This window comes from Solanum tuberosum, unplaced genomic scaffold (genome assembly GCF_000226075.1).
Source record: "Solanum tuberosum cultivar DM 1-3 516 R44 unplaced genomic scaffold, SolTub_3.0 scf00519, whole genome shotgun sequence".
In the NCBI taxonomy this organism is placed as follows: domain Eukaryota; kingdom Viridiplantae; phylum Streptophyta; class Magnoliopsida; order Solanales; family Solanaceae; genus Solanum; species Solanum tuberosum.
Window position 1 is genome coordinate 61,730 of NW_006239445.1, and position 18,177 is coordinate 79,906.

The window sequence follows — 18,177 nt, forward strand, 5'->3', positions numbered from 1 at the left end:
GGTTTTGCAAAAAATTTTATTGGGTTATTGGTTCGGTTTTCGGTTTTATAATTTTTGTTAATGGTTAAACCGATAACCCAATAAGACTATACTAAATTTACTAGTCTTATTGTTAATGGTTAAACGATTGTTACTTTCACACTTTTTCCTTTGAATGTGTCTAGTGTCTAAACTTGCAAGAAAAATGATTGTTACTTTTATGATTATTACTTTCATGCCAAATGCTGGAAAAATCATATGGTTTATTTGAAAATTTTCTTATCATGTATATAATATATATGAGTATTTTCTTATTGGTTAAACCGAAAATCGAACCGTTAAGTACCATAAACCGATTAACCAAAAACCGATAAGAAATATGTTATTGGTTTGGTTATCGGTTTGATGTATTTACAAACCGAAAACCGATAAATCGAACCAATAACATCTAAAACCGAATCAAACCGACCGATGCGCAACCCTAGGTCAAAGTTTTTATAAGATTATTATGTCATTCTATCCAATTCAATTAATACGTATTTAATGATGTTAGGATTGTTTATATTATTGCGACTATTCTTTGTCCCAAGCAAACGTCAAATTCTATTAAAGATATTTTAATTGATTCACTGATGAAAAATTGACATAAATAGTCGTTTATCAAAATAATAATTCTAAAAATATATATAATGTATATTAATGTAAAATATACATAATATTTATATATTTGATATAAAATAGTGTATATATTTATCTAGCGAATATAATTTATTTATTTTACTTATCGAGCAAATTATATAATTTGCCCTTTGTGATTTTCACAGTGAGAAAGAGGTCAATGTAGTTTCTTATGTTTTGATTTTTGTGCTTGTGAATTCAAATTTCTTACTAGTTTCTAATAGCAACAATTGACCATTCATGTACATATGTATCACATAATATAAGAATTCTCTAAAATCTTCCCAGTTTCATGTACCTATGTACATATTATAAATATTTAAACTATGATTAGCTTTACCAAACGGTTCAAAACAATGTGTTAAAAGTCCTAATCACAATGATTAATTGAAGTGAATTAAATTTTCTCTCCGACATAATAACCGTGCTGCCTCCCCACGAAACAACAAGCCACGCGTCAGTTTCCTATACGGGCCCACCAACCTGGCGCGCGTTAGTCGTAACGAACGCCCAGCTCTGATTATCTGGCGGGCATCCCACTTGATGCGCACAACGCCCCCTTTGCGCCTGTACGGCCGCCACTGACGACTCATTTTAGACTTCCATTTACAGCCGACACTCTAAAATCTCAAATTCTACCGGAAAATTTAGCCGCCACATCACCGGAATTCTGAATAGTTTCATTGAATTCTCTTGAATTCTGATATGTGGAGCTGCTGAAGTTTTTGCTGAAATTGTTCAGTGTTTCAGAAGAGATTTCATTCTATTTTAATACCAAATCAGGCAGATTTGATTCGGAGAATTAGGTTCTGTTTGTATATCTAGGGTTTCAGTGTAATCAGTTGTGATTCGGCGAAGTTTCGCTTTAAACTGAATCGTCTGAGCTGGTATGATCTTCTGCACTGTTTGCTCTACTATAGACTCTAGTTGATTTGTCGTGCATTTCGCGCCGTTTGTTGATTCATTGTGTGTAAAGCGTGGAAATTGCGTATCAGTTGATGTAATTGGGCAGTTTGCTTAATCGATGGCGTCGATCCGGAGAACTTTATCACCGAGTAACGAACGGCATTATCAGAATGGAAACCAATATTCAGTTCAATCGCCATCTCATAAGCTCGTTCTCAATGGCAAAAGCTCCTCGCTACTGTATTCTCGAAAAAATTACATATCCAGGAAGAAGTTGTTCTATAGGTGTTTGGTATTTTTCGTGCTAGGGTTTGTATTAGGTATGGCACCATTTGGTGGTTTTGATGATGCGAGGAGCAGTGATTTTTCGCTTGAGATCAAACCACCAGTGGTGAATGTTAAAGAGGAGATGAAAGATGTGGTAATTCCCAGACCTGACAATGTTGTGGTAAACTCAGTTAAATTACCAGGTTCGGGGGAGGAAGTGCAGGGGAAGTTTGATTATGTATCCAGGAAACTGTTGATTGTGGTAACTCCCACTTATAATAGGGCACTTCAAGCTTACTATCTTCATAGATTAAGCGAGGTGTTGAAGCTTGTGAAATCACCTCTGTTGTGGGTTGTGGTTGAGATGAATGTGGCGTCTGCAGAAACTGCAGACATTTTGAGGAAGACAGGAGTTATGTATCGGCATCTGGTGTGCTCCAAGAACATGACATATATAAAAGACCGCGGGGTGCACCAGAGAAATGTTGCATTGGAGCATATTGAACATCATAGGCTCAATGGAATTGTTTACTTTGCAGATGATGATAATATCTACTCACTTGAGTTGTTTGAGAGCATTAGATCGATCAAGTAAGTTGAGATTCATCAGTCTTGTTTACATGACTTGACTTTGTTTTGTCCTGCTGTGAGCATGTTCAGGATGATGTTATGTGCTTTATGTAGATGTTCAAGTTGATAATGGGTCAATAGTCTAGAGCTATTTCCGATACATTACAACTTCACTAACAAATTCTTTTCCTGGTGTCCTCGGTTCATCACTCTTCATAGTTATAAGAATAACAGTTGTAGATTCGACCACTGGTTGTGTGATTTTTGGAGTTAATTATTATCTCAATTCTTCCTCAAAATAGCAGTCCTTAGATTAGAAGCTGAGGAATGACCACCTTGTTAGTGTATAATGGAATCCCCTTCTTCTGGTAAAATATAAATTGTGTGAATTTGATTAGTGGACAAAAAGAGTTACGTGCTTTGGATGATCGACTTTTATTGAAAGGGCTATAACTTTGACATGCCCACCAGATGTAGCATCTTCATCATTAGTGCGATCATGTGTTTGTTCATTCTTAATTGATGTCAAAGAAAAAGCTTGGCTTGACAGAGATGTACTTCAACCACTTGGTTGGACAGATGTGCTTCAATCTTTTCAGTAGAGTTCTTGACTTCTTTCAATCCAAATAAGAGAACAGAGAAACCACTCAAAATGGAAGTTAGATATAGAAGTATCAGTAAGAACTAGCCATAGACTTGTTACACCTGTTCTTTCGTAGATGCTAAGAGCACTGTTTTACCTTTGAGAAAAAACCCTTCTAACACTTACGATTGCTTGCTCGATCCCTAACATTGATACATTGTCATCTTCTTTCTTCATAGAATTCTTTGTGATGCCTCAATCCACTTCTTTTTGTCATTCCCCTTCTTCATAGAAAATCCTTGTGATGCCTTCATCCACTTTATCTTCTTCTCAAGGGGTCTTAAACAAATATCTAGTCTTCCCATCTTTAGTATGAGAGTCAAAACTACATTCATTTACTAACAATGTTCCACTTTTTTCTTGTTATTTGGAAATGTAAATGTCATACTATGTTTTATTACCATAATTAGTATGGCATGCTTGCCATCATAGTCAACAATTAGAACCCTTAATAAAATGTACTGTATTTATAACTATAAGAGTCATCTTTTATAGCCATAGGTGAAATTAACTTATTTGTCTCTTCGACTCCTAACAAATAGAACTTATTCATGTCTCTGCTTTGTCAAAGCTGTCTGATGTAGGAAACTTTTACATAAAAATGACGTTACTGGTATCATTTTGAATCTCCATAAATTGGTAGATTGACCCTTGCAATAGTGAATTTGAGTGTCCTATGGGTTGCTCCGTGAAGAGTTGCAGCTACTCATCTTCCTTGATGTCTACCTCACACAAGTAAGCTTAAAAAACTGGCACTACAAAACTTTTAATTTGGTCAAGATGTCTTGACACTTGTCACCAAGGAATTTAGTCTATAATATTCCTTCGTAAGTTTCTTATTGTTTAATATGTGAAAAATAAGTCTTACTGAGGATTAGAAGCAGTGAGCTCCGAATTCGCCTGCAGAGAGAAGTGTTGCGACTTTTTTATGTAACAAAACGAGCCTCAATAGACTGTTTTTACTGGAAGCTAAATCTCAACCAAGAGAGGTGCAAATAATATGTCAGAGAGAAGAGCTTCCCTGCTGCAACTGAATGAATAGTATTCAAAAAATATGGTTTCTACAATGTAAGACTATCTATACATAGTTACTCGAAACCCGACCCATATCCTAGAAAACTAGTAATATTCCAAGTAGTTAATGCAAAAGAAATGACTCCTGAACCAACCATGGGAATTAAATCCAGAATACAATTTGAGCTCAAATAACAACATAGACTCGACAAGTTAGTATTGATTAAAAAACACACTAGACAAGTCAGTAACTACTTGCGATGCTCCTGGGAAATATTTTGTTCTTTTCTTGATAATGGTAATGTATTCCTCAGAATCAATGATATGCTGGAGACCTCCAAAAGGTTGTGGATTAGTCAACAAAGATTAATCAATTACAATGATCCTAAGTCCTAACAGATCTATTAATTGTTCAGCTTCCTCTACTCTTTCTTCTTTACCCCAAACATAAAAGGTTATAATACAATTCCATTTGATCTTATGAGGGGGACTAAGACTACCTTCAGAACATCTATTGTTTCTTTCTTTCCATGTTGTCCACCATATACAAGATGGGATGATTCTCAACCATTTCTTGTGACTCTTGCTGCCTCCTCTCCTGATCCAGCAACTGAGAAGATCTGTTGTGTGCTCCAGCATTATCCACTTGCTTTGGGAGAGACTAAGGAATAGGGCCCAAATTTGTGAGGTCACTTTACAATGCTCCTGGGAAATAGTATATTCATGTCGAACATGGGTCAGAAATGTCTATGCTAGACTGTTGTCTTCTTCACTGAAAGAGGCAATGCATTTTCTTGGAATGTTACTTGATTTGTGAAGAAAGCTCAGTAGGTGACCTAGTGACCCCAAAAATAGAAGCTGCATATCTTTTTCCACTATCTATTCAATATAGAATCTATTTAGTGTTGCAGTATTCCGATTCTTTTCTGTTCTTCCTGCATCAGCTCCTCCATGGAAATTCTTGGATCTCATGATAGTAATTATTTGAACTCTTCATACATGTTCGGATCCAATTTCTAGAGTTCTACCTCTGAGATCAATTGCTTTGCATAATGAGGAAAAGATGATACAAATTGCTGCCTCAAGAATGAAATTCTTTCAAATCTGGTACTCTCGAGCCTTGTCTCTAAGGTTCTAGGTTACTGCTCATCCCATGCTGATCTTGCAGCTGTTCTCAGATATCATTGGATTAAATTCATTCAATTGGTAATTTAAAGATTAGACTATTTTGCAGACCTTTAGGCAAATTCCAGGGCATTAGCATTTGATATGATCTTCTTTAATGCTTTAACATGGACCAATTTTCTTCCACCTAAAAGTTATGATAAGATCCCTTAGGAAATCTTACCTTCTATTAGTTGAAAACTTGGTTTGCAACAGCAATTTACTTTGAGCAACATTATCACTCTGCTGCATCCTCGTTTTCTTATTGCTTGCCTCTTTTGCTACACATACTTCATTTTGGATTTTTGAAGTGAACTTCATTCCGGTCTTCTTAATGTGCTTGACATTTGCCGTCCTTATTAATTTATGCAATTTCAGCCTTGAGAAAAAATTGAACTACATGCTTTATGTGATCACCTACAATGTAATAAAATAGGTTACAAATACTTCCAAGCAACACCTCCCTTTTGGCTATAGGAACTGTGTTAGAAATAGATCAGTTTAATTCTCAACTTTTCCTGCAAAGTAATCCAATGAGGCAATGACTCTTAAATGGTCGAGACTAAGGTCATAATATGACTCTTAAATGGTAACATATACCATATTGAATATATCTCACAGGTGTTCAAAAAGAATCTCACAGATGGCTGTAATTCATGCCGAAAACCTCATGAAATTCTCCCAACGACATAATTTTCGGAGGATACAAGGGTTGGTTTTTTTGCCACAATTGACAAGTGTAACGGGTAGCAAATTGTGGTTTCCAATTTCTATTGCTTCCTCAAATCCTTGTTTGAAGACAATTCAATTAATCTTCTTAGGCGTTTGAATATTTGTGGATTCAATCTTACCAGTTTCAAAAAAAATTGTGGATTCCTCTTCCATAGGATGCGAAGTTAATGATCATTACTGTGTTTCCCCCAGAAATTCCTCCTCTAATCCTTGGCTCCTTCTAACTTGAGCATTTTGTCCGAAGAAAAATTAAGCTCTCTGCTTGCTCTGGCTGCAATCCATGATCTTTGCTTATGATAGGAGTTCATAACAGCTTATGAATTAAAGGAAATAATTTTAAAAAATGATATACTGTATTATGAGCAGTGAGAGATTGAACAGTAATACTTTTGCCCCTGTTCTTTCATTACTTTTTCTGTTCGATAAACCTTGGGGAATTTTTGCATATGGTGAACCATATGGAAGGAAAGGAATGAGAGAATTTTCCAAGGAAGATCAAATTCCATTCAAAAGATCAAAGGGAAATGCATTTCTACTTTATGTTTTTGGTGTAAAGAGCAATGTATAGTAAACGAAATACAGATAGTGAAATTCCTAGGCTTATTGTAATTAGCTATCTATGTAAGCACACTTTTGGAGGTGGCCAGCATACCCTTAATGCTGAAGAATACATGTTACCAATTTCAAAAAAAAAAAAAGACCTTGGGGAATTTCCTCAGCAATGGACATTCTTGTCCATGCTTTAGTCATATTCATTTGATTCCTTCTTTGTGAGGACCAGCGAGTGCTGCTCACCAGGTATAATAAGAGCCAATGCATGTAAGATATCTTTGTTGTATTTTGCTCTACAGTTTTAACATTTTTTTTCTTGAACTTGCTAACTTTAGTTTTAGCATTTACTTGAATAGAATCATCTGACAGGCTTGCTGCAAGGTTTGAGCTTTCGCAATGGCAGATTACCATGCTTAGAGTTCTGCATGAATTCAGTAATATGTTACCTGACTTGAGATTCTGCCTGAGTGTTGAAGTAACTGATCTATTTGTTTGTTCCCAGATCCCAGCTACTTCCCTTAAAGAAAGTAGGCTCTTCCATGCTATTGAAATTTGTTGTGGAAAGATGTTACAGCTCTTCTTCTTTTTCTTCTTTTTAATACTAAAGTAAGCACAACTATTCAATAAAACAAATTTATATCCACTTCTGGGACACACTTCTGGTGAAATTCGCTCCTATCTAGGAAGTATGGTAAAGTTAAATGGTTGAGCTAGGACATAAGTAACTATTTATATTATTGTTGGTATGAGAGGTAATATGTATGTTGTTTCTTGTGAATGACTGTTTTTAGATTCTATAAGTTGAAGGAGAGCACATTGTTTTTGCAGATTTGACGTCATTGTTGGAATATTCTCCTTTCGTCTTTATTTTTCTCATCTGCTTATATTTTCTTGTGGTCTCCACTTTATAGTCGTTTTGGCACTTGGCCTGTTGCTATGCTAGCACAAAGCAAAAGCAAAGCAATACTAGAGGGCCCTGTGTGCAATGGAAGTCAAGTTATTGGGTGGCACACCAACGAGAAGAGTAAGCAACTTAGAAGATTTCATGTCGATATGTCTGGCTTTGCCTTCAATAGCACTATATTATGGGATCCAAAGAAATGGCATCGACCAACTTCAGATCCCATACGACAGTTGGATAATGTCAAGGAGGGTTTCCAAGTATGCTTGATATTCCTCCTCCTTTTAAATACTTGATTTCTTTACTTTGGGGATAGAAGCCTGCGTGAACAGGTTGAAGTTGGAAATTTGCTCACAGTGATTACTTGCAGGAGACCACTTTCATAGAACAAATTGTTGAAGACGAAAGCCAAATGGAGGCTGTCCCTCCTGGTTGCTCAAGGGTATTGAATTGGCACCTTCATCTGAAAGCTCGTGGAGTTGTCTATCCAGGAGGCTGGCTGCTTCAAAAGAACCTTGATGCCGTTATCTCTACCACATGAGAAACACAAGCAATGTGCAGGAACTCTAAATGGTGTCCATGAAGGAGGTCAGTGCTTCTTATCATCACCAAACCCACAACTTCCCTTGTCTTGAAAAGGGAAAGGTCAAACGTGAAATAAGTGAACTAGGGGTTGATGGGATGAGGAATAGCTTCTCTTAATTAACATCATCAAATTTTATTCCCAGGATAGAGATTCATTCTCCCCCCGCTCCCCCTTTTGTTGCTAATATCCAAAGACCTGTTTGGCATTATTGTTGTTTCTATGACTCTCTTCATATTTAGTTTGACTGAGCAAAGAAAAAGGAAAGCACTCAGCTGCAATTCTTTTTGACAGGCCAGTGCTAATCCCAGTAGGAAGCTATCATTTTCAAGCTGATCAGGGAATTACTAGATTGCCAAAGTTGAAGCAGCAAGCATGCCTTCAATGACAAGCTACTTATAAGGGAGTGATTCATTTTTTTTTTGACTTTCTCGAAATTATTCTTTGACAGCATGAGAACTCGTTTTGTTGTGGAGTTTTGCTGCTTTTCCCAAGGAGAGGGATGTGGTTTCTTCAGTTTCCATTGCAAAATTGATTGCTACTGCCATCACAGAAGGCGGAATGTGTGCATGCTGTAGAATGGGATGGTTGTGATTATCATCCTCGGAAGCAGGAAGCAAGTGATGCTTAGTTCAAGTTGTAGTCTTTTACTATTGTGTTACTGATGGAATAGTTATCATACAAAATTTGCAATTTTTTTACCTTCTTGATGTGCAAAGGTGGTTGTCACAGAGGTTTTGCAAATTAAATTAAGCTGTTTTGAATTTTACTTGTGCAGATTTTTTACTTTCTGCGTCGAATTCAGTTTTACCAACTTCATTTTTTTCTTTGGAGTTAAGAGTGTTACAATATACATCTCTTTGAGTACTATAATAGGAGAGACCTGGCCAATACGTAATGGTTTGAGATCTTCAATAGTACTTAATCTGTTGTTGCTCATCCTAAATTTGACGAATTCGATTGCCAAGATATCTTTGGAAAAGATCACGTCTCATCGCTTACACCATATGATGATTAAAGATTTCCCAAAAAATCATGATTTGTCACTTCGTCCAATACAGTATTCTACAAAAGGGTTGCTATTGGAAGTATTTGGGTTAAGTATCAGCAATGACTTCGATGCCACAAAAAGGACGAAACAGAAAGTATTTGTGTTAAGAATAAGTGACGACTAAGCCACAAAAGGCACAGTTTGTGTTAGGTATTAGCGACGGCTAAGTTGCCACAAAAGGACCACCACTGAAAGTATTTATGTGATTATTAGCGACGACAATATCGCCACTGAAAGTATTTATGCAATTATTAGGGACGACAAAGTCGCCACTAAAAGTATTTATGAGTCGCCACTGAAAATATTTATGTGATTAGTAGCGACGACAAAGTCTCCACTGAAAGTATAAAGTGATTATTAGCGACGACAAAGTCGCCACTGAAAGTATTTATGCGATTATATGGGGACGATAAAGTCGCCACTGAAAGTATCTATGCGATTAGTGGCGACGACAAAGTCGCCACTGAAAGTATTTATGTGATTATTAGCGACGACAAGTCGCCACTGAAAGTATTTATGTGATTATTAGCGACAACAATATCGCCACTGAAAGTATTTATGCAATTATTAGGGACGACAAAGTCGCCACTAAAAGTATTTATGAGTCGCCACTGAAAATATTTATGTGATTAGTAGCGACGACAAAGTCTCCACTGAAAGTATAAAGTGATTATTAGCGACGACAAAGTCGCCACTGAAAGTATTTATGCGATTATTAGTGACGACAAGTCGCCACTGAAAGTATTTATGTGATTATTAGCGACAACAATATCGCCACTGAAAGTATTTATGCAATTATTAGGGACGACAAAGTCGCCACTAAAAGTATTTATGAGTCGCCACTGAAAATATTTATGTGATTAGTAGCGACGACAAAGTCTCCACTGAAAGTATAAAGTGATTATTAGCGACGACAAAGTCGCCACTGAAAGTATTTGTACCAAGTATTATGTGTGTTTTAGTGACGACTAAGCTGCCACTGAATTACGTACCATGTATTAGCCACGACTATGCTGCCAGTGAAACATTTGTACTAAGTATTAGTGACGATAATGATGTCACAAAAGGATCACAACTGAAAACACATATATCATGTATTAGCGACGACTATGTCACCATAAAAGGTCGCCAGTTAAAGTACTTGTAATAAGTCGATGACCAAGTTGCCATTGAAAGTTTATGCAACTCGTATTAGCAACGACGTACGCCACTATAGCTCTTGTGTAATTTTATTTTTTAAAGCATTTGTGATAATTATTAATGACAACTCAATAGCTCACTGAAAGTATTTATAATAAGTTTTAGCAACCACCTAGAAACCACAAAAGAAACAATATACTTGCAAGGTATTACGGGCAATTTAGTAACCACAAAATATATGTTCTATGTTCTAGTTAGGACCATATATTATTATGCTTTCCTATTTAGTATTGTTATATTTATTTACAAAAAGGGGTAGAAAAATATTGACTTAAATTTGCCCTTCTTTTGCCTATTACACCTCAATTGTCGTGAACTTTAGCCACTACCTTTCCTTTTAACAAACTTACGAGATAGCGTATGTGACATTTTAGTTAAATATGCAGTACTGATTTAGGGAGAGCTTCGTAACAAACAAAACAAGGGAATGGAGAGCTGGACCATTGCACTTAAATTGATGTCTCATGTTTCATGCCATTGGTCTTGGAAAATCCACTAAGATAATCAAATTGAGAAACTTAATCAACTAAAAGTCGCTACTACCCAAGACACCATGTAGCAGTAATTGAACTCCAAGAACTTCCCTAGAGTTTCAATTCCTACAAGTAAAACTCTAAAATAGTGGCCAACTCGAGAAAAGCATTGAAGATGATGCAAATAAGGGTAAAAAGGTCTCAGCGACTAAAGGGTAAAAACTTGCTACTTTTCAGTAACATTTCAGACACTAGTATAACCACCCATGGAATAAAGTGTACAGTCCAAATCACTAGACCATTGGCCAATTTACCATTAATTAAGGCTCCAAATCTACCATCCATTCACAAATAAACTCTCTTTTTCTTTTTAATAAGTTTTCTTCTGAGAGCTTCTTGGAAGAAACTAGAAAGTGCAATTTCTTTTTTTTTTCCTTTACTCTGTAATCCCTAATTGAACCCATTTACTCTGACCACATGTGAGGTAAGTGGTGGGAGGGGTAGGGGGAAGTGGGGTGGGGCTATAAAACTATAGTACAATTACACACTTCCAGCTCGCCTCCCTCTCATACAAAAGGTTTTAAATAACCTGACCTACCAGCTATGCTACTCCCCACAGCACCAATTGGTTGCCTAGACACCTCAACTGATGCCTGTAGGCAGACAAATTAAACAAATATAATGAATGACAAACATATAGCTGGTAAGAAACCGTGAGGGAAATTGACGTCTTATGATACATTCTCCAAAGGGAGATTTCTCCTCAAAACTTTTGGGCACTGCCATCCCATGAGCCATCTTGTTACCAGCAGATTGAGCCCAACTTCTAAGGGGCGCAGAAACTAGCCACAATTTACCGACTCTGGAGAATCATAGCACATTGTTGCAATAAGGAGCTGCAGTAGCCCTGGTGCCTACACCGTGTATTACTACACTGCTTCATTCCTTTAAGAAAGTGCACTATCATGTTAGAGTTGCTCCATGAACAGAAGCACCTGTCTCTGAGGCATGCACAGTAGATGAGAGATGTGATTGCTGCAAACTCGGTTCATTAAAAAGACCAAGTTGTACCAAGGTTGATCTGCATCAATGCCAAACAGCTCCAGTGACCACAAAGACTAGTTAATTTGTAATAAGCATGAGGAAGGTCTTTTTTTTTTGGATAAGTAAATCATGAAGAAACTTTTTGAGCATAATAGACCGTGGGTGTGACAGATCGGTGACAACTTATGCAATTAGCTCTTATTTTAGGTTCACATAAAGACGCAATCTGATTTTCTACATTGGTATATTTAACATAAAATATAGAATAATGTCTCAAAAAATAGATGCAGCATGTGCCATGAAGAACTTAAGATAAATCCAGTTGACATAATGCAGAAAAAGATGGGACATTACTAAACGGTTGATCAGATACAAAATATACCTAGGGAGTGAAGTTTTAATATTTGGCTGATTAGCAAAGGTAACCAATGGACTTCGGAGATTAACATATTTGTTTAGAGCACTCTCAAGCTGCGGTGGTGGCAACTGCAAACAAGATCAAACACATTTTAAGACAAAATATGGATAAAGTTGCCTCCATGCACAATATATAGTAAAAATTATAAATTACCAAACAATACCTGTAGTAGTACAGGAAAGGAATGTGGTTGCGTTTGTGAGACACATTTTAGGAATCCCACCCACAATTTTGGCATCCTCCATACCTGCATCCAATATGCGATAGGATGACAATTCATTTGTAGAGCAATAATGATAGTCCGTGATTAGGGGGAAATCTAAGCTTAAATACCTGTCTAACCACAAGTTTGGAGAGTATCTCCATCACAAAATCAACCTAAACATAAAAAAAAAAAAGATAGTGTCACACACATTGACTACATTCCTTCCACATCAAACAAATATATGCTCAGTAAGAAGCTCTGTCCAAGCAATGTCCATGCTAATAGATGAGCACAATACTCATACTGTTGTTGACTTTAAAATTCTAGTTCTGCCCAGCTGCATCAACATGTAGATGAAATGCTCCAGCAGTACTGTATCAGAGCTAGTTCATAAACATCCAGGAATCCAATCCTCCAACAATCAAATGGAAAGAAGGAAAGAGACAAGACGGATTACATATCTTGGATTATATAGTTTTCAAAATCCAAGACCAATATACGGTGTTTACCTGTGTGACCATCTAGTCTAAGAGCTTGAGTTATTTTTTATTTATTTTTTGAGAATGGTAAAGTTGTATTCATCAGCAATGAGGGTATGCTGGCAACCAACAAAAAATTCCAAGGCAAAGCAGTCATGATTACAAAGAGCCTAGGAAATCTACTAACTGATCTACTTCATATATACCCTCTACTTTACACCAAAAATATAGAGTATTAATGCAGTTTTCTTTCACTTTCTGCATTGGGTTAGTAATATTCTTAAAGCACCTACTTTCCTTCCAAATTGACCACCATATGCAAGATGGAACTAGATTCCACCATTTTTTCTGTGTTTTACTCCCCCCTCTTCTCATCCAACAGTTTAGTAGGTCAGCAGTATGCCCAGGCACCACCCAAGGATCGTGAATAATGCTTTGAAACATATACCATATCTGGGAAGTCACTCTACAGTGAAGGAACAAATGATTGTTTGTTTCCTCCTTCTCATGGCAAAAGAAGCACCTAGAAACAATCTGAAATCCTCTTTTTTTCAGTCTCTCCTGAGTCAGACATGCTCTTCTGCACACTGACCATGTGAAACACTTTATCTTGGTTGGGGTGTTGGATTTCCAGATTTGTTTCCAAGGTCCAAAAATGAGCTTGAGTTATTCAAGAAGCAGTTTTTATTCGCTTATGTCTTCAACATTTCCCCTTTGTGCTTAATATGGTAGGCCAAAGGAATGCAAACTAAGAGACATGGAAGAATAACTTTATCCAAAAATAAATCAAGATGCTAAGATGTGTCAACTTTATATGTGTTTATATGTATATTGAACAGGAGAAAATAGAGAAGAGAAGTAGCCAATTTGAACATGCACTTGTGAAGAAAGCAAAACATTTCCAAGAAGCAAAAAGGAATATAAGGCACACAAAAGAGAAGTTACGCATATTATTCAGTTTCTTTTAAGGTGGCAACATAATCTTCATCACTAAACAAAAAGCAGATCGAGTGCCATAAATGTTGATATTTCTGCTGCCAGATGAGAAGCTCCTCTCACCCTTTCTGCCTTTACTGTTCTCCTACCAGGAAGCATTCTCATGATTAGTGGTTTCTCCTGTCCATAGGGTATAAGCCGGAGAATTTAATCTAATAGATAATATCTTCACCCATCAAGAAATGGACATGAGAATTTCCCAAGAATGTTTTTCTTCATGTTGATCTTGAGGAAGAGTTAGAGAAATTGTTGGGTTTTGATGCTCGGGGAATCTCGTAAACTTTATTACAGTTGCACAGCTCTAAATGATTTAAAACATTCTCCTTGAGTATGGTTTAGAAAAAGTGCAGAAATAGAATAAATGGGGATCATTCATTAGCGAAGCTGATCCCTCTGCACATCAATACTCAACTTTATATCTTTGTATTTATTTGGTAGTATACATTGATTTTAGTTATTGTCGGCACTAACCAAGAGGGCATTGATAGCTTGAAATGATCTCTTTCAGCATTTTATACTAAGGATTCAAGGCAAATCACTATATTTCCAATGTATTAAAGTAGTTCAAGGCATGCAAAATACTTGACGTGATGATGACAAATTGTAGATCCATTGCTACCCCTATAGAAACAAGTCTCAAACTTCTACCTGATTTAAAGGAGCTGCTCAGTGACCCTGGGAGATACAGGAGATTAGTAGGTAAGTTATATTATCTCACTGTAGCTTACCTGATATCACCTTTTCAATGAGTTTTGTCACTCAGTTTCTAGGTTCTCCATGTGAAGCTCATTGGGATGCAATAGCATGTATCTTTCAGTATATAAGATTCACTAAGTAAAGGGTTATTGTATGAGTATCAAGGACAGGATTGTCAGGTATTCAGATGCTAATTTAGCATGGTAATCTCCTGATAGACACTCTATCTCTGGACATTGTGTTCTCATTGGTGTAGGGATGGCAATGGGGCGGGGCGGGTTTTGCATTATACGGGGTGGAGTGGGGCGGGAGGGGTTCCTCTCTTCCCAATTGTTATTCTTTATAAAAGACAAGAAGAAAAATTCAAAATACTTGATATTTTTTAGTTCCTTGTTTCTTCCTGTTAAGCTGTTACAGAGAAGAGGAATGAATGTTTTTCTAGGTTCATAATATAAGTACCCTTTGACTTATAGAAGTCATATAAATATACTTATGATAAATGTTAAAGCAGTAAACTGATCAGAGAATTTGACAAGCAAAAACGAAAGATAAATGACTAAATAAAAAAGAGAAAAAAATCGCAATGTAATACTACATCGTGATGATGAAAAATAATTATGTGGGGTGGATTTATACAGGGCGGGGTGGGTTGAAAATATATATTTTGTCGTGTGGGGAGGGGCAGGGTGGGGAGGGGAGGGTTGGAGTGTTCACGGGTTTATGCGGGTTTACCCCGCAACTGCCCCGTCCTGCCCCGCCCCTTTTGCCATCCTTACATTGGAGGCAATTGATCTCCTGAATGAATAAGAACCAATTGTGGTGCAAGACCTATGTAGAAGCTGAATATCGAATCATGGTAGTTGCTACATGTGAACTCATCTGGATCAAATGACTGGAAAGAATTGAAATTTGAAGAATCACTCTGATGGAACTTGTTTGTAATAATCAAACTACGCAGCATATTGCTTCAATTCCAGTGTTCCGAGAGAAGACCGAACACAGAGATTCACGATCACTTTGTCAGAGAAAATATTCTCCGAAAATATTGTAACATGATCTGTAAAGTTCAATGGTCAACTTGTATACCTATTAACCAAATTTATCACAAGTCCTCAACTACCTGCATATGTACCATGCTCGACACATCCGATGTATATGCTTGAGGGGTGGGTGTTAGATAGCTAGTACAGTGTTGTCCATGTTGTTGTTCCACATTGAACAAACATAAAAAAGATGAAGCCTGAGACGTTAAGTCACACCCATAAACTCACATATTCTAATTGTTGAAATTTGTTTTAGTTACTACAATAATTTTTAGCATAATAAATTGGTAGTTTTAGAATAATTTGAACTTTAAATTTCTATCAGGTTTTGATTAATTTGTTGAGGTATTTTAGTTTTTTTGAATTTCAAAGTATGCAAGTTTTTTGTTTTAAGCTGACTATTTAAAGACCTCTTATGCTTAATAAAATTGCTGAGAGACTTCCAATCAATACTTCAGCCCTTTAGGTTGCATCGTCTTTTAAAAACCAGTGGTGGTATCAAGAGCTTCCACTGATATTAAAGGATCTATGCATTCATCGAGGTAGATTTCCTTTTAGATTGGCCCTCACGTCCAAGGTTCGAATCCCATTGTGGTCATTTTATTTTTTAACCTTCTCTTCATTTAGTTTCAGAACCAATCTTTGATGTTTTTTGTTTTTCTTTTTTAAAAAGAGTAGATTTAAACCCAAAGAAGTCCAAACGTGCTAAAAGGTCTAAGCTAATGGAACTAACTTTTTGTACTTATAAACTATATACTAGTACTTCCTTGGAATTGTATTTTGTTGGCTTATTCACACGTTTATATTATTATTTTTCGAACCCCCTGAATGAAAATCCTAGATCCGCCACTGTTCTCAACACGCTCCCTCACATGCGGGCCTGATTTTTTTATGGGCCAAGCACATGGAAGTTCTTTTTGATATGGGTGGCTCTGAGATTCGATCCCAGGACCTCTACTTGTTCCGATACCATGTTGAAGTGTGTGACCATCTAATCTAAAAGCTTAAGTTGTTAGAGAGAGCACACTTTTATTAGTTACGTGCACCCAACTGATAGAGAGAGCACACTTTTATTAGTTAATTGTATTCTCAACAGTGTAAAAAGGCTGGAACATAGTTACGTACACCCAACTGATTAATATACTACAATATAACAACAGGAGCAGTGATTTACCAGAGAAGGAAAAGCGTCAATGGCCTGAATCACTGTCCTCATGAAGAGCAGCGGGAGAGGAGTCTGATCAACCTGATTAAATGAGGATAGCAGAGATCAGAAAATTATCCATACCATCTCTATCTACTATATGCATTTGTTCCATACCATCTGTCTCAAGGCTTTCGCCAGGACCTGTTGCGTGAAAACAGTCCGCTGCTCGAAACAAGCTGAGCAAGCATCTGTTATCTGAAAGATAATAGCATTAAAGTGTCACCAAATCGGTATGTAATTCTGCCAAGGCATTTTCACTATGTCCTGAATCTGTAGTAAGGAACAGGGAGAAGAAACAGAATTCAACAGGAAACAAGGGAATCATGCAATTGAGGAAATACATGGCAAAGAACCTGAGGGCAAGATAACAATGAATTTTCTGCATGCTGAAATAAGTTCACATGCAACAACCATCAAGCCAACGACTAGTGGAAGTGGAAGATCGCATACCTTTTTTAGCGGAAGGCCATCCCTGTCGGGATTTATATCATGTATTGCGACCAGCACTTCTGCTGGGGTCAGTGCTGGACCAGTATGGGCGGAACCCTGCCATGAATCAAGTAAAGGACCTTTTATCTTTTGTCTATATCCAAAACAAATGTACAATGCTTATCAGATTACAGCAAGTAATATGGAATTCTTTACTAGCAGTGGGGCATCAGGTGATGAATTTTTGTCAACTGATTATTAAACAATAAAGTTACTAGTGGACTTTGATTAAAGAACCACAAAATCACTGACCTAAGAAAAATAAAGAAAAACTCAAAACATAATATAATTTGAATGAGCATGATATTCAGAAGAAAGAGTTGAACACGGCAATGAAGATGAGAAGACTAACATGGTTAAATGGAATGAACATAACAGTCATTATCACAGAAATCAGAAGGTACCTAAAAATTACGGAGAGGTAAAACATCTATTGAATGTAAAATCCAATCAAACCTGTAATATCCGAGCCAGGGCAAGCTGAAACTTATCCAGTGGGAGAGCAACAAGACTTGGGAAAATAGGTAGAACCTAATACAAAAACAAAAAGACTCATAAAAAGTTAGTCTTTCCGAATAAAGTGCAGTAGTTGAAAGGAAAAGATATCAAGTATTTCACTATCACATCAGGAGGAAAGCTATTGAGCCAATCATTCAATAAAGAAAAAGATGATTTGTGTTGTTCAAGAATTCTTGTTTAGGATGACCCTGATGCTCTTTAATGAAATCCTTTACTTCATCAAAAAAAAAAAAAAAAAAAGAATTCTTGTTTAGGATGACCCTGATGCTCTTTAATGAAATCTTTTACTTCATCAAAAAAAAAAAAAAAAAAGAATTCTTGTTTAGGATGACCCTGATGCTCTTTAATGAAATCCTTTACTTCATCAA

The 18,177-nt window shown here is 36.7% G+C and overlaps 2 protein-coding genes across 2 annotated transcripts in view; one reads left to right on the forward strand and one right to left on the reverse strand.

Moving 5' to 3' along the window:
• Nucleotides 1–1,044: 1,044 nt before the first annotated feature.
• LOC102595195 (probable beta-1,4-xylosyltransferase IRX9H) lies at nucleotides 1,045–8,768 on the forward strand. Its single transcript, XM_006364906.2, has 4 exons — nucleotides 1,045–2,421; nucleotides 7,417–7,666; nucleotides 7,777–7,994; nucleotides 8,284–8,768. The coding sequence occupies exons 1-3, from the start codon at nucleotides 1,682–1,684 to the stop codon at nucleotides 7,945–7,947; spliced, it is 1,161 nt and encodes a 386-aa protein (XP_006364968.1). The 5' UTR covers nucleotides 1,045–1,681; the 3' UTR covers nucleotides 7,948–7,994; nucleotides 8,284–8,768.
• Nucleotides 8,769–10,922: 2,154 nt separating this feature from the next.
• LOC102595517 (uncharacterized) overlaps nucleotides 10,923–18,177 on the reverse strand; it is a 33,306-nt gene continuing 26,051 nt past the window's right edge. The window contains exons 20-27 of the mRNA XM_006364907.2: nucleotides 17,747–17,821; nucleotides 17,252–17,347; nucleotides 16,916–16,996; nucleotides 16,769–16,840; nucleotides 12,509–12,553; nucleotides 12,339–12,422; nucleotides 12,140–12,243; nucleotides 10,923–11,794 (exon numbers count right to left, since the gene is read on the reverse strand). Coding sequence (XP_006364969.1) covers nucleotides 11,677–11,794; nucleotides 12,140–12,243; nucleotides 12,339–12,422; nucleotides 12,509–12,553; nucleotides 16,769–16,840; nucleotides 16,916–16,996; nucleotides 17,252–17,347; nucleotides 17,747–17,821 — 675 coding nt within the window. The 3' untranslated portion in view covers nucleotides 10,923–11,676. The remainder of the gene's footprint in view (nucleotides 11,795–12,139; nucleotides 12,244–12,338; nucleotides 12,423–12,508; nucleotides 12,554–16,768; nucleotides 16,841–16,915; nucleotides 16,997–17,251; nucleotides 17,348–17,746; nucleotides 17,822–18,177) is intronic.

What these genes read in the sequence shown, in the direction of transcription:
- LOC102595195 (XM_006364906.2), top strand. Translation starts at nt 1,682, where the DNA reads ATGGCGTCGATCCGGAGAACTTTATCACCGAGTAACGAACGGCATTAT. An exon ending in GAGAGCATTAGATCGATCAA is followed by an intron (nt 2,422 to 7,416) that starts GTAAGTTGAGAT and finishes TCCACTTTATAG; the next exon opens with TCGTTTTGGCACTTGGCCTG. An exon ending in ATGTCAAGGAGGGTTTCCAA is followed by an intron (nt 7,667 to 7,776) that starts GTATGCTTGATA and finishes GATTACTTGCAG; the next exon opens with GAGACCACTTTCATAGAACA.